Source organism: Nicotiana tabacum, chromosome 20, assembly GCF_000715075.1.
Source record: "Nicotiana tabacum cultivar K326 chromosome 20, ASM71507v2, whole genome shotgun sequence".
Lineage (NCBI taxonomy): Eukaryota > Viridiplantae > Streptophyta > Magnoliopsida > Solanales > Solanaceae > Nicotiana > Nicotiana tabacum.
In genome coordinates this window covers 159,255,324-159,270,074 of record NC_134099.1, presented here as the reverse complement: position 1 = coordinate 159,270,074, position 14,751 = coordinate 159,255,324, and the positions used below count along the sequence as shown (strand labels likewise).

Sequence of the window (14,751 nt, the reverse complement as noted above, 5' to 3'; positions counted from 1 at the left end):
ATTGCACAAGTTTAATTGGTAGTCTGGTCCTAGTCTCGTCACTACTTCGCCGAGGTTAGGCTAGGCACTTACCAGCACATGAGGTCGGTTGTGCTGATACTACACTTCTGTACATTTTTGTGTACAGATCCAGGTATTTGATCAATAGTAGATGTTCGTTGCAGTGGAGATTCGAGGTAAACCTGTTGCAACCTTCGCGGTCCTCGGAGTCACCTTCAATTGTACTTATTTTCATATGTTCCTTTTGTTCGGAATAGTGATGTATTTATTTTGTATAACTACTCTTAGAAAAGCTTATGACTTGTACTACCGGTTTTGGGAATTATAAATTGTTTAGAGAAATTTCATTTGAAGTTAATAAATATCAATGTTATTTCAGTTAATGTTAGGCTTACCTAGTTTAGAGACTAGGTGCCATCACGACTCCTGCGGAGGAATTTTTGGGTCGTGACAAGTTGTGCTTCTATTTCTGCATTTGCGTCTCTCATTTATTTTTTATATTTTGTTTCTTATATCTAAATGATTGATTTTGATCTGATGTGCATATTTGTTTGTTTTATCTATGTATATTTTTTTTTGGTTATATTCTTTTTGTTGTCTGTGATTTTGGGTATCCTTATAATCCGACAAAGCAGAGGAGGTGGTAGGGCAATCACCAGGTTTGTTATTGAAGGGTTCAATCATATTTCAAGAGCTTTAATACTAAAAAAATTTGCAAACTGCAATATTCAGAAAGGTTGAAAATGAGTGTTTTACAAGCACCGGAAACTCTTCAATAAAAAATGTTGAAGAAGAACATTTGAGAAGCACTAGAAGATATGAGGTTCTAATGAATTGGTTATCATTACAATAGCATTGTGCACACTAATTTACGCAATGTGTTTGATATATGGCTGAAAATTGAGATAACTGAATAATGTTTTTTTTGTTTCTTTTGTTTTTATTTACCATTTTGAAGCTTACTGTTCTTCCTTCTTCGGCATGCATATGTGTGAGTTTTTTGCCAAGTAATGTGAAGCATATTATTTTTTCCTCGCAAATTATTGTTATTATTTTCTTCTGTTTTGGTTGTCTCTTCTTGTGAGTGTATTGATATAATTTTTCCCATTTTGTTGCCCAGTCCTGGGCACATGTTCTGATGTTGCACATTTTCATGGATCTTGAGTTTTTTTTGTAAAGGTAAAGAAATGGATCTTGAAATTACTGAGATATGTGGATCAAAATAGTGTGATCGGAGTTTTCATTTTTAGTGTGGTCGGAGTTTTCATGTAAAGGGTAATATGTTTGTCATCAATGGAGATGGGCTTGAAGAGACAACAAGCAATTTATTGCTGCTTGGCTAAAGAAGCTCAGTTATTACCTCAGCCTCTGTGACACATGGTAAGTCCGAATTCATCATAGCATTTTTCCCTAATGTGTGTTACTGTATTTATTTCAATTAACTCGAGTTTCATTTTAGAGGGCTGATTATAGTGAGTTCAAAGTACATAATTTTCTGTGCAGGTCTTCAAAGCTTAATCATTTAAATACTCCAGACAAAATACTCAGGCTACAAAGGCTTACGACAGGAGTAAAACTGATTGAAGCCACATCTAAAAGCTTCCGTCTGCAGCTTGATTTCAGACATGACAGTAGCGTCAACTACCAAATAAACGTATTCCTTCGAGCTACTGAAATCCACTTGCAAATTTCATCCAAGGTATTGAAAGAAATATCAACAGATTCTTTTGTATTATGTAGATTTTAAAAAACTTGCGATCAGGTTTCCGAAAGAACATCAAACCAATTAGATTTGAGATTTATTTCAGACTGTGGAATTCAAGCATCAACCACGTCACATTGCAGCAGAGGTAATTTATAGCACCGCTTTGTCATCATGAACGCCTTTAGTTTTTACGGTTATTAGTGGCTGAATAGATAAATTTAATCACATTTGTGTTTGAAGTGCTTATTGGTTGTTACTAAGTATATAATAGTTTTGACATGTTGAGTTCTGCTTATTTACTTTTTCGGCAAATGAGAAAAAAGTGATCTTATAGAAGTTTGTAGCCTTGTGTTTTCCCTCATCAAAATCATAGCTTCGCATATTTAAGATTTAATTTGTGATTTACTCATCAGCTATTATAGATTAGTTATAAAGGATTAAACAACTAATTTTTTTTTCCGTTGGAATGGCATTGTCAAAAATTTATTGATATATTTTTCTCTTTTTTGATGTTGCACATTTTTATGGATCTTGAGTTTTTTTTGTAAAGGTAAAGAAATGGATCTTGAAATTACTGAGATATGCGGATTAAAAATAGTGTGATCGGAGTTTTCATATTTAGCGTGGTTGGAGTTTTCATATAAAGGGTAAGATGTTTGTCATGAATAGAGGTAGACTTGAAGAGACAACAAATAATCTATCGCTGCTTGGCTAAAGAAGTTCAATTAGTATCTCAGCCTCTGTGACACATGGTAAGTCCGAATTCGTCATAGCATTTTTCGCTAATGTGTGTTACTGTATTTATTTCAATTTATGCAATTCTTTGTAACTCGAGTTTCATTTTAGAGGGCCGATTATAGTGAGTTCAAAGTACATAATTTCCTGTGCTCCTCAGGCTACTAAAGCTTACAACAGCAGTAAAATTGGTTGAAGCCACGTCTAAAAGCTTCCGTCTGCAGCTTGATTCCAGACATGACGGTAACGTCAACTACCAAATAAACGTATTCCTTCAAGTTACTGAAATCCCCCTGCAAATTCCATACAAGGTACTGAAAGAAATTTTAAGTTCTCTTCATTTATTTTATTACCCTGCTATTCTTCTGAGTATCTGTTTTATTTTCTGTTGACAAGATTTTCAGTGTATTAAATTATTATTATTATATCTGATTTTGACGTGATCACAGAACACAACCAGAAATTACAATTATAGAAGATAAAGAAGAAGCCCCATCTACTTCATTTTATCTATTGATTTTTTTGCTATTCTGTGTAAATTAGAGAAAGTGCAACAGAGAAATTTCCTCGAGATGAATATGCTGACCCAAAAAATGATGAGGATGAAAAGGGTGACTATCTGGGAGATAAAGACAATGCGGATAACTTAAAGATCAAAATCATGTGAAGTATTTCCTTGCTCCTTAATGCTTTTGTAGAGTTTGTTTAACGCAAGCTATTTCACTTTCATTTAATCCGCCAAGACTTGTTCTACTTTTCTCTTCGATATGTTCATTATTTGTGTGCATGTCATTAACGCCTTTTGCTATTACGGTCTTATATTCAAATAAATAAGGTGGAGCATGTAACTGTAATTAGAAAGACTTAATACTATATTTTATTAATTTAAATAAATCACATTAAGTTTTATTCTTTTCCGGTCTGCAAATGTGAATCGTTCAGTTAGTCCAGTGGCTTTATATCATTTTGCGAGATATTTTTGTGAATGTAACCTGAAAAAGAAAAAATTCTCAGTGCTTGAATTTTCGATCCTGAAAATATTTCTTATTTCAGTTCTTTGGTTTGTTAAGTCATAGCAATTATGTCAAATAGCTTAAGGGTTTCAATGTGGTTACAGTGTAAAGAATTATAACTCCAATTGGTGGTACAATATGATTCTCTGTGATAAAATGAATTATGTTATCTTTGATGTCTACATATGGTAGTTGGCCCTGTCCTGTTGTTATCTGCTTTTTTGCTACAGGTAGTACAGTTTTTCCATTTAAATTCTTCTGATGTATTTCTCCTCTTTGACCACTTCTGTTATGCCATTCCACTATTGTTGGTTTTTTCTATGTTTCAGCCCTCCTTTGAGTACCTCACAATGCTATCTTGACCACCATTGGATCTTCTTATGCTTTTGATTACTAATTTTTTCTTTCAAAGTTTTTTCTTGGTAGAACATCAAAAGTTTATCCTGTTATCCATTTCCTTAAGAATCCTTATTTCAGTACTGAATGTTAATTCTTTCATTATATCTTCATATGTTAGTGGTAATGCATGGGATTTGTAGCTTATGTACTGATAAGTTTTAAACAATAAAACTCTAGAATGCACGTTATTCCGAGACCGAATAGGAAAATTGAATTACTGTGATTATTTTGTTAAAGCTGTGTATTATTAATAAAGTCATTGATATATAGCTTGTCAATTTTCAATTTTGATGGTATGGTTACTACTCTTTACTACAGCGGACTTTCAATGAATAACAATAACGTAACATTTTTCGTTGCTGGAGTAGTAGACTTGCTCAATACCTGTCTTTTACCATTCTTATGTGAGGGCAGTTGAACACGAAAGTTAATAAATGATTAGTACTGGAAGATAAACTCAGAGCTCACTTGAGATGGTTGGCATGTCTTGTGTGGACCTTCAGATTATATTGCTGAATTTCTCAGCCGGTATAGGATTCTCTTCGTGGTTGATTATTAAGTTAGATTAGACAGACAAGCCATATGAAATACCAATATTCACTTGTTGAACCGAGGAAATAGTTGTCATGGAAGTCCTATTTATTTTTAAAGTCATTCGATGTCTTTTCTTACTATAGTTGCAAATTCATCTTTGCGACAGTTAATACAGAGCGTGTGAGTGAATCTCCAATTTCTCACAAGGCTTCCAAAAAAGGGTCTTGTAAGGTACCTGCAAATTCAAATAAGAGGAAGAAAAAAGATACATCATCTGAATCTAAAGACGAGGAGCTAAATAGTGGTGAGGAGAGTGACGACTATGAAAAACAATTTAATTTGTTCTTATTTGGGTCCTTCTTGGTTTGATTATGTTTCCATTGTTGTCCTGTTATGGTTGCTTCTTCTATAGTTTCTGCAATTTGTAGTTTTTGTTGGAGTTCTTCCTTTTATGAGAAATGACAACTGTCAGATTCAAGTGTCTTTTATTGGTGAACATTCTTTCTTGTTCTATTGAACTTTAATTGCTGGATATTAGTTTTATAGTTAGTCTGATTCTATTGAATCTTTAATTGCTGGATTTTTAGTTTACCTTTACGAAAAGATTGTATTTTTAGTTAGTGTTTAGTTCATATTCCTAGGTTTTTGTTTACTGCTTTTTCTGATTCTGAATAATGAAACTTTAATTAATGAGTTTACAAAAAAATGTAATCTGTAGTTAATTATTAGTTTCATTTGTTGTATTGGTCTACTATTTTCAAGTTTAACTTGGTCTTAAGCATCTTTGAGCTGAACTTGGAATGAGTACTGAATCAATGCAATTTCTTTACATGCTAATTCCTGTTTCTTTTGTTAGAGAAATTCAACTAGCACGAGGACTATCATTTGCCATTACTGCAAAGGTCAAGGAAAGGGTGCTGCCAAAGCTACAAGAAGTAAAAAGGGCAGTGACCATGGAAGGAGTCGACCTCCATCGGCAAACAAAAGCTCCCAGCCTGAATGGAAGAGTACAACTTTTCTGGTTAAGTTAAAAGCTCTGAATATTTCCATTGGCTGCTCAGTTGCACTTTAAAAAGTGAATCATTTTCATCATTATTTTCATTCTACAGTATGAAATTTAGCAAGTGTAAAGCATTTGTGCTTTAAATTGGTAACCTGTATTGACAGAGACCATTAACCGCCAAGATAGAAGGCTCTGTCCAAGTTTGTATCTGCTCGACTCTATATCTATAATTCACATATGTCAATAAATTACAAGGTGATTGAATTTTATCCTTGACTAGCAGTTCCAATACTAAGTACTCCACCATGGAGTTGATGTTCATGTTAAGCACCAAAATTGATTGTGTAACTATAATGTTTAACCATTGCAGTTCGCGTGAAGTTTAATATATCAATTGTCAGAGCAGTTAAAAAGCATTGGAAATTGATAATATATTAACAAACTTTCCTGGAATGAATAAAGTATTACCAAAAACAAAATCTAATAAATACCAAACCAGGCAAAGGAACATGGCATTTTCCTTGGATAATTTAGAGTACTATGAGAAACGACTGCAAAAAAAAATTAACGCTAAATAACTATTGGGCCTGTGCTTAGCACAGGCTACACCCACTAGTATAATATAAAGCAAAGAAAATAAAAACTTATAAAGAAAATATTTTTGGGGCGCCTAAGGCAAGAACTTACCCTAGGGCCTAGAGCCGCCCTTGCTCGGAGGTATGCAAGCACCCGGGGCACCGAAAGCTCGACTCGATTTCCTAAACACAAGGCCGCCTCCGAATTATGTTGCTGGATTGGGCCGTGGTGCTACGGGTTTCACTACCCGTTCTGATATTGGGCCTGCCCGTGCTGCCCCTGACCTCCCAGATCGTTCAGCTGCTGCTGTTGGCGGCGCTGCACCGGCAGCTGGCGGCGTTGGCCGTGGCCGTGGAAAGGGTGGTGCCGGAGAGGAAGACGAAGAGGATGATAATGAGGAAAAGGGTTACGATGAGAACCAGAAATTCGATGAATTTGAAGGTAATGATGTAGGGTTATTTGCTTCTGCTGAGTATGATGAAGATGATAAAGAAGCTGATGCTATTTGGGAAGCTATTGATCAGAGAATGGATTCGAGGAGGAAAGATAGAAGAGAAGCTAGGTTAAAGGAAGAAATTGAGAAGTATCGAGCGTCTAACCCAAAGATTACTGAACAATTTGCTGACTTGAAGAGGAAATTGTATACATTGTCGAGTGCCGAGTGGGATAGTATACCTGAAATTGGGGATTACTCGTTACGAAACAAGAAAAAGAGGTTTGAGAGTTTTGTGCCTGTTCCTGATACACTTTTGGAGAAGGCTAGGCAGGAGAAAGAGCATGTAAGTGCATTGGATCCGAGGAGCAGGATAGTTGGTGGCATGGAGACACCTTCAGCGCAGACGCCCGTTGCTGATTTGACTGCCGTGGGTGAAGGGAGAGGAACTGTGTTGTCGGTGAGGTTGGATAGGATTTTGGACTCGGTTACTGGACAAACCGTGGTGGATCCTAAGGGATACTTGACTGATTTGAAGAGCATGAAGATTACTAGCGATGGCTGAGATTTCGGATATAAAGAAGGCTAGGTTGTTGCTTAAGTCGGTTACTCAGACAAATCCGAAGCATCCTCCTGGTTGGATAGCAGCTGCTAGACTGGAGGAGGTTGCGGGGAAGATGCAGGTAGCGAGGCAGTTGATAAAGAAAAGTTGTGAAGAGTGTCCTAAGAATGAGGATGTTTGGTTGGAGGCGTGCCGTTTAGCGAGCCCCCTTGAGGCTAAGGCAGTGATTGCTCAAGGTGTTAAAGCAAATCCTAATTCAGTGAAATTGTGGATGCAGGCCTCAAAGTTGGAGGAAGATACAGCGAATAAGAGCCGTGTTTTGAGGAAAGGTCTAGAGCATATCCCTGATTCGGTGAGGTTGTGGAAAGCTGTTGTGGAGTTGGCTAATGAGGAAGATGCTAGACTTTTGCTTCAGAGGGCCGTAGAATGCTGTCCATTGCATGTGGAGCTGTGGCTTGCTCTTGCTAAGTTGGAAACTTATGAAAGCGCAAAGAAGGTGCTTAACAAGGCTAGAGAAAAACTTCCTAAAGAGCCTGCCATCTGGATCACTGCAGCTAGGCTGGAAGAAGCCAATGGGAATACTGCTTCTGTTGGGAAAATTATTGAAAGGGCAATCAGGGCTTTGCAAAGAGAAGGTTTGGAGATTGATAGGGAGGCTTGGATGAAGGAGGCTGAAGGATGCGAAAGAGCTGGTTCCCTTGGGACTTGCCAGGCAATAATAAATAATACTGTTGGGATTGGTGTTGAGGAAGAAGATAGGAAGAGGACCTGGGTTGCTGATGCTGAAGAGTGCAAGAAACGGGGTTCGATTGAAACAGCAAAATACATTTATGCACATGCTCTTACTGTATTTAGAACTAAGAAAAGCATCTGGCTTAAAGCAGCACAGCTCGAGAAAAGCCATGGGACCAGGGAATCACTTGATGCACTACTTCGAAAAGCAGTGACCTACATTCCAAAGGCCGAAGTTCTATGGTTGATGGGTGCCAAGGAGAAGTGGCTTGCTGGTGATGTTCCTGCAGCTCGAGCAATTCTGGAGGAAGCATTCGCTGCAATTCCTGATTCTGAGGAGATATGGCTTGCTGCTTTCAAGCTCGAGTTTGAGAACCGTGAGACAGAGAGGGCAAGGAAGCTTCTTGCTAAGGCACGTGAAAGGGGAGGCTTGGAACGAGTCTGGATGAAGTCAGCCATTGTGGAGAGAGAGCTTGGGAATGTGGATGAAGAGAGGAGATTGCTGAATGACGCATTGAGGCGCTTCCCCTCATTTTTCAAACTTTGGTTGATGTTGGGACAGTTGGAAGAGAGACTTGGTAATTCTGACAAGGCAAAGGATGCCTATGAGTCTGGCATTAAGAATTGTCCCAATTGTATACCCCTTTGGCTGTCCCTTGCGTCTCTAGAGGAGAAGATGAATGGGCTGAGCAAAGCTCGAGCAGTTCTTACTATGGCCAGGAAGAAGAATCCTCAGAGCCCTGAGCCATGGCTTGCAGCTGTGCAGGCTGAAGCTAGGCATGGGTACAAAAGGGAAGCTGATGTTCTGATGGCTAAAGCATTGCAGGAGTGCCCCAATAGTGGCATTCTATGGGCTGCTTCAATTGAGATGGCACCTCGTCCTCAAAGAAAAACCAAAAGTTCTGATGCTTTAAAGAAGTGTGATCATGATCCGCATGTTATTGTTGCAGTGGCTAAGCTGTTTTGGCAGGAGAGGAAAGTAGAGAAAGCAAGAAATTGGTTCAACAGGGCAGTGACCCTTGCACCAGATATTGGTGATTTCTGGGCATTGTACTTTAAATTTGAACAGCAGCATGGAACGGAGGAGCAGAGGAATGATGTGTTGAAGAGGTGTGTTGCCGCAGAGCCAAAGCATGGGGAAAAATGGCAAGCTACAGAGAAGGCCGTAGAGAACTCTCATGAACCAACAGAAAGCATATTGAAGAAGGTGGTAGCCTCATTAAAGAAGGAGGAGAATTTGGCTGAAAATAACCACAACTAATCCTTTATAGGTTAGAGACAGTAGTTATATTATATTTACATGTGTAACTTATCTCTTAACAAAACAGAAGTTAGTACAACCATTTGATGGGTTAATTACGTCATGTAGTGTTGGTGATATGTTATTTATAATTATCAGAGACTGAGACAAAGAAGACATTTGCTTTTTGAGATAATACCATACCGTAGAACTTGCTAAGTTGACTGCGTTCTGTTTTTCTTTTTCTTTCTATGGACATTATTGAATTTTTTTTCACACTTCGCATTGTGTTACTTTCAGCGCCTGTAATGACCCATCGATGCCCATTTAATTACCATGTGTAATTTTAGTTCTGACAATTACTTTTTTCATATTCTTTTGATATTCCTTCTTAAATTTTCAAGTGGTAATGTCAAGCTTGCAGGAAATTGTTGGTCTGTGCTAACAACAAGTACTTTTGAAGAACCGTCTCCCGTCTTTTTTTCTTAAAAATAGAAGATATACATTCTAAAAAAGTATTATTCGCCATTTTAAGGAAATTAAGATTTTCTTGTTATATTTTGATAAAAAATATATAACTATTTTTACATACATATACACTATTGGAAACTTTATTACCGTCCCTACTCAAGTTTCACTTTAATTACCTCCTATATACAAAATTACCAAGTATGTACATTTTTAGGATTTAAGGATAATTAATCAATTCCTACAATCACTCTCACTCCCCCCACGTTTCTCTCTCCACATCTCACCCCACCCCCACCCCCTTCCACGTTTCTTTATCCACATCCCACCCCTTCCCCCACACATCTTGCACAAGAGAGCAACAATTCCACCATTGATAGCCATTAAAAAGCTTTGAAGTTTTGAATTCGAATTTGGGTTTTCAAAAAATATTATTTGATTGAATTGGGTGTTGTTGCAAACAATTGGGAATTCTCTCTACGTCTATCTCTATCTCTCAATCCCTAATTCCAGCAATGTAAAGCAAAGGAATAGAGAGAAGCATTTCTACCATTGACAGCCAATAAAAGCTTTGAAACTTTGAATTTGAATTGAGTTTTCAAAAATCATTATTTGTTTGGATTGAGTGTTGTTGCAAACAATTGGGAATATGGTTTGAAATTTATATCTCAATTTTGATGGTGTTCTGGTGAAGATTAGACCTGATTTTGGCTTAATTTCAGACTGAAACTCGAAGAAGAAGAAGAAGAAGACATGACATACATTATACTGCAGAAATTGTAGTAAAGTTGTAGTAAAATTGTAGAAAAATTATATTTTGTTATATATATATATATATATATATATATATATATATATATATATATATATATATATATATATATATATATATAACTGGGTAGAAATAATATATGAAAGTTGTAGATAATTTGTAGATAAGTTGTATAATATATAATTATGAAATTTATTTTTACTATGTATAAATCAGATATAAAATATACAAAAGACATTATATAAAATTTGCATAAAAATTGTATTTAAGTTGTATGATATTTTAGATGTATTTAACTGGGAAAAAATAATGTATGAAAGTTGTAGATAAGTTGTAAATAAACTGTATACTATATAATTAGTTGTATAAAATTTATTTTTACTATGTAAGTTGTTGTAGATATTCAAATTTGCATTAAATTTGTACGAAATTTATTTTTAATTCGTATGTGAAGTACCATATATTGTTCTTTTCTGATTAGTTGATTTATTAAGGAAAGAAAAGTAGAGAATAAATTCCAAATCAATTCATGTGCCACTGATTCATTTTTGTTTGAACGGAAAAACTTGAATATTGATGGGAATTGAATGTTGAGAAAAAAGAATGAGCTCGTTTACATGCCTTTCCATGTTTTTCTTTTTGATAATAAAAAGTGATCCTCGATTGATTTTTGAGTGTGAATTGATGCTATTCGTCAAAAATTACAGGCCATCTCAGGAAATGTTCATTGAGAAAATGGAAAAACCATCACACTAAATAATTTCAGAACATATATTCCCAACAGAGATCAGTGTGCCGGTTTAATTAAAACTTTGATTCAGGTTATACTTCCTTCCCTTGTTAAGCTTCTGATGTACATACAGATGTATATATAATGCCTATCCATTTTATTCTAATATTGTGTAATTGAAGCGAGTAGTAGAGTTCAAAGTTTGGAGTTCTCAGATTATTAACGCCTACTCTGGGAAATTTTTTAATACCCATTGTATGATTATTGAGAATTCTTTATTATAAGAAAGAATTACAAGAAAATACACATGACTTCACACTATAACAAAAAATGACCCATGTTTTTAAGTTTTACCTGACCTAACCCATATTATACATATTTTGAAAGCACTTGCAAATTCAAAAGTTTTATTCTTACAACCCTTGCTTCTAAAAGCTATGAGTTAAATCTTTGTTCTCACAACCATTGCTTTCACTCTCTCTTCTTCTCACATCTTCAACATATGCTTAAAGGGGGCATGTATTTTCTGCTTCTCCCCCTATTTCACCTTGTTGCAATGTAAGAAAATTGAAGAGTAGAGAAGTCCACCATTGAAGGACATTCAAAGCTTTGCTTTCGAAAATAGGATTTTTTAGTTTGTTAGTTATTTGGATTGGGTATTGTTCCAATTGATTGAACATATCAAAAGGAGTTCAAAATTAAAATTTGAAGTGATTTGGAGTAGATTTGAGCAAGATTTGAGTTCAATTTCAGAAAAGACGCAAGGAGGAAGACGAAGTCAGTTTTTTGTATAATTATGTATAATCTTGTATAATAGTGTATATGAGTATATAAACATATCTTATACACAATTATACACTTTTATACACATTTATACAAGCGTCTGTAAATGAACTTCTTCCACGATTTTCAGTTGCAATTCTTGCTCAAAACCATTCCAAATCTTCATTAAATGACTTCAAATTTTATATACAACCTCCTTATACTATTTCTAACAAGTCCAAATAATACTCACTCCAAATTTCTCAACAAATCAAATTGGGAATTTAAACCCACATATTTAACCTTGTTAAAAATTTAATTTTCACCACCCAAATGGATTTGGCTTTTTGAACTAATATTTAAGATACAGTTACTGATTCGAAAATTAACTTAAAAGCTTGAGCAATCTTTTTTTAAAATTAAATAGTAATTTCGAGAACCTATTGAAGTTGGATGTTGAATCTTAGCCTATTATTTTTGGGCTAGTTGGTTGTAAATTAAAATATGGGCTATAAAATTGAAAAGTAGGGAGCCCATTTATTTTTATGTGAAATTTTCGTAAAAATTGCATGGGGCGCCCTATTTGGACGCCCCTTTTTAACCTGTAGCCGCTTTGTCTTTTTGTTTGCACCCGTACCCGTTTTTTTGTTAAAAGCCATTTGAAAAGACTATTTTTCCCTTCCTTATAAAAAGACTATTTTCTCTCCAAATATACGCTAGTCCTCTACTGTCTCTGTCTCTCACTCACGTTATTCGCGTTTGTTGATTTGTTCTTCTCTGAAATCAAACGGTTTTCGTTGTTGTTTTGATTTTTCAACTGTTAGTCGTCGTTGTTCCCACATTACGATTTAATCACAGGTACATTGCAATAACTTTCTGGGTTTTATTTTACAATTTATTTTCTGGTTTTGGTTTTGATAGTCATGTATTTATGATAAAATATTTTCTTAGGTTTTAGTTTGATAAGTGCATTAATTTTACTTTTACGATTGTGTTTTTAGGTTTTCTGAACGAGGGTTTATGTTGTTGATGAAAATTCTATCTTTAGGTTTTTTGAACGAGTATTTAAAAATTTTGAGAGTTAAATATATAATATTATTTAGGAGCTGTAGTATTATTTGTTTTATAATAGTTCAATGATACCTTAGATAAACAGAATTTGTGTTTTGTTTTTTGTCAAAACTACAACATGTTTTTTTGCTGAATGTTTTGTGTTTGTAACTGGTGAAGTTCGGCTTTAGGAGCTGAAGTTTTTGTATTTGTAACTAGTGAAGTCCAGCTTAAGGAGCTAAAGTTTTTGTATTTGTTACTGGTGAATTTTAGCTCTAGAGCTGAAGTTTTTGTTTTATAACTGTCGAACTTCAGCTCTAGGGCTGAAGTTTTTGTCTTTGTAACTGTCGAACTTCAGCCTTCTTAGGTACTGAAGTTTTAACTGATCTTTTTGATAATGTCCTGATGTTATTTTTTGTAACATTTACTTTTTTTGAACAGATGGCTCCTAAAGCACCTAAAGATCCTAATGCAGCTAAAGTAGGTAAAGCACCTAAAGCACCTAGACAACCTATAATACCCCCAGGTCCTTATGTCCCTGCTCTTCCACCTACAAGACCAGGGCAAAGATATTTTGAGTTTGGAGATTGGTTTAACTGTAAGGGTTACTTGAAGGGGAACCATGATTTGAAGAAATTAATTGCAACTTTCTGGACTCCTACATAACGGGATAAGTTTATAATGATACATTTTGATACATTATGGCTATGGAGAATTTCCAATGCAGCATGAAGTTGGTTCATTGTCTGTGTCTTTCTCGAATATTCACCAATGATCGAGACTCCATTAGTTTCAAGATTTTTAGTAATGATGTTTCCTTCACCCTTGAAGACTTTCACATTATGTCTGGTTTGCGGATCACAACACATAATGTTGAAAAACCAATTAATCGAGAGAGCAATATTCTGAAGCGGTATTTTGGTAAGTCCAAGGGTGTGACTTTGAAGGATATTCGAAGTTTTATGACTCGCAATGAAATTCCAAAGAATGTTGTGAATCACGTACACGTATGCGAGAGTGATGAGGATGCTGTTAAGCTTATGGAAATTCTTGTTGTAGAGTCTATTTTGTTTGGGAAAAGTACCGCGTCATGTGTGATGGAGGAGTATGCATCTATTGTTGAAGATGATAAGGTTTGTGCTGAATATCTTTGGGGTAATGTGGCTTATGAGAAGCTCATTTATTCATTAAAACATGCATTGGACAAGTAGAACAAATTACATACAACTGAGTATAAACTTGGTGGATTTCCATATCCGTTATGTGCTTGGTTCTATGAGCGCTTCCCAGATGTTCGGGAGAGGTATATAAGAGAGGATGAGTACCTTGATACACCTCAGGTTCCCAGGATGTTACGTTATGTATGTGTAGGAGAGCCTAAATTTCCTGAACTTTATCATATGTTCATTACTCATGAAGTAAGTTACTTTTTTTGTCTTTGTGTTAATATGTTGATGTATTAGTTTTTTCCTCCTCATAATATACTTTTTTTATTAAATAGAGATATCACGACTTTAGGGTATTAGATATAATTTCTACAGAAGAGGAATTGAATTCAATGCCTTTAATTCGTTCAAAGGTAGTTAATGCAGTTCCTTCAACTGGTGAATCACCACGTACTCTGAGTCGATCAAAAGAAGCGAATCGAATTCCTGTCATTGGTGAATCACCACGTAGTCGGAGTCGATCAAAAGAACCGAATCGAACTCCTTTTATTGGCTAATCATCTCATACCTAGAGTCGTTCTACCCGTTCTACATCTGACTTTGATGATAATGAATTACCCGTTCTACCTGTTCTACATCTGACTTGAAACAATATGTTCTGTAAGTTTTGATCTGAAGTTTTTTGGTTTTGTTTTTGTAAAAGTACAACAAGTTTTTGAGCTGAAGTTTTCTTCTATATCTGAATTTTTGTTGTGTATCTATTCTAGAGGTTAACGACGGAGGTTCAAAGGCATTCAGAAAAAGAAAGAAGTACGATCGTGAACGAAGTTTTCGATAAGTTTAAAAAGGATGAGCGATCTGCTATTGTTGA

The 14,751-nt window shown here is 35.5% G+C and overlaps 1 protein-coding gene and 1 long non-coding RNA gene across 5 annotated transcripts; both read left to right on the top strand.

The window, feature by feature from the left end:
* Positions 1-536: 536 nt before the first annotated feature.
* On the top strand, positions 537-5,658 carry LOC107762663 (uncharacterized). 4 transcript variants are annotated; one of them, XR_001642854.2, is made up of 7 exons: positions 539-1,380; positions 1,504-1,699; positions 1,809-1,850; positions 2,256-2,457; positions 2,601-2,751; positions 2,984-3,108; positions 5,243-5,658. It is a non-coding gene; the product is annotated as an uncharacterized LOC107762663 (long non-coding RNA). The 4 variants fall into 4 exon arrangements; XR_001642852.2 differs by having other exon boundaries at positions 540-1,380; positions 2,375-2,457; XR_012704168.1 differs by having other exon boundaries at positions 537-1,380; positions 1,504-1,850; positions 2,375-2,457.
* A 392-nt stretch (positions 5,659-6,050) lies between these two features.
* LOC107762664 (protein STABILIZED1-like) lies at positions 6,051-9,148 on the top strand. Its single transcript, XM_016581037.2, is given in 2 exon segments — positions 6,051-6,957; positions 6,959-9,148. Coding segments are annotated over 2 exon segments (2,844 nt in total). The 5' UTR covers positions 6,051-6,108; the 3' UTR covers positions 8,954-9,148.
* The last annotated feature ends 5,603 nt before the right edge of the window (positions 9,149-14,751 follow it).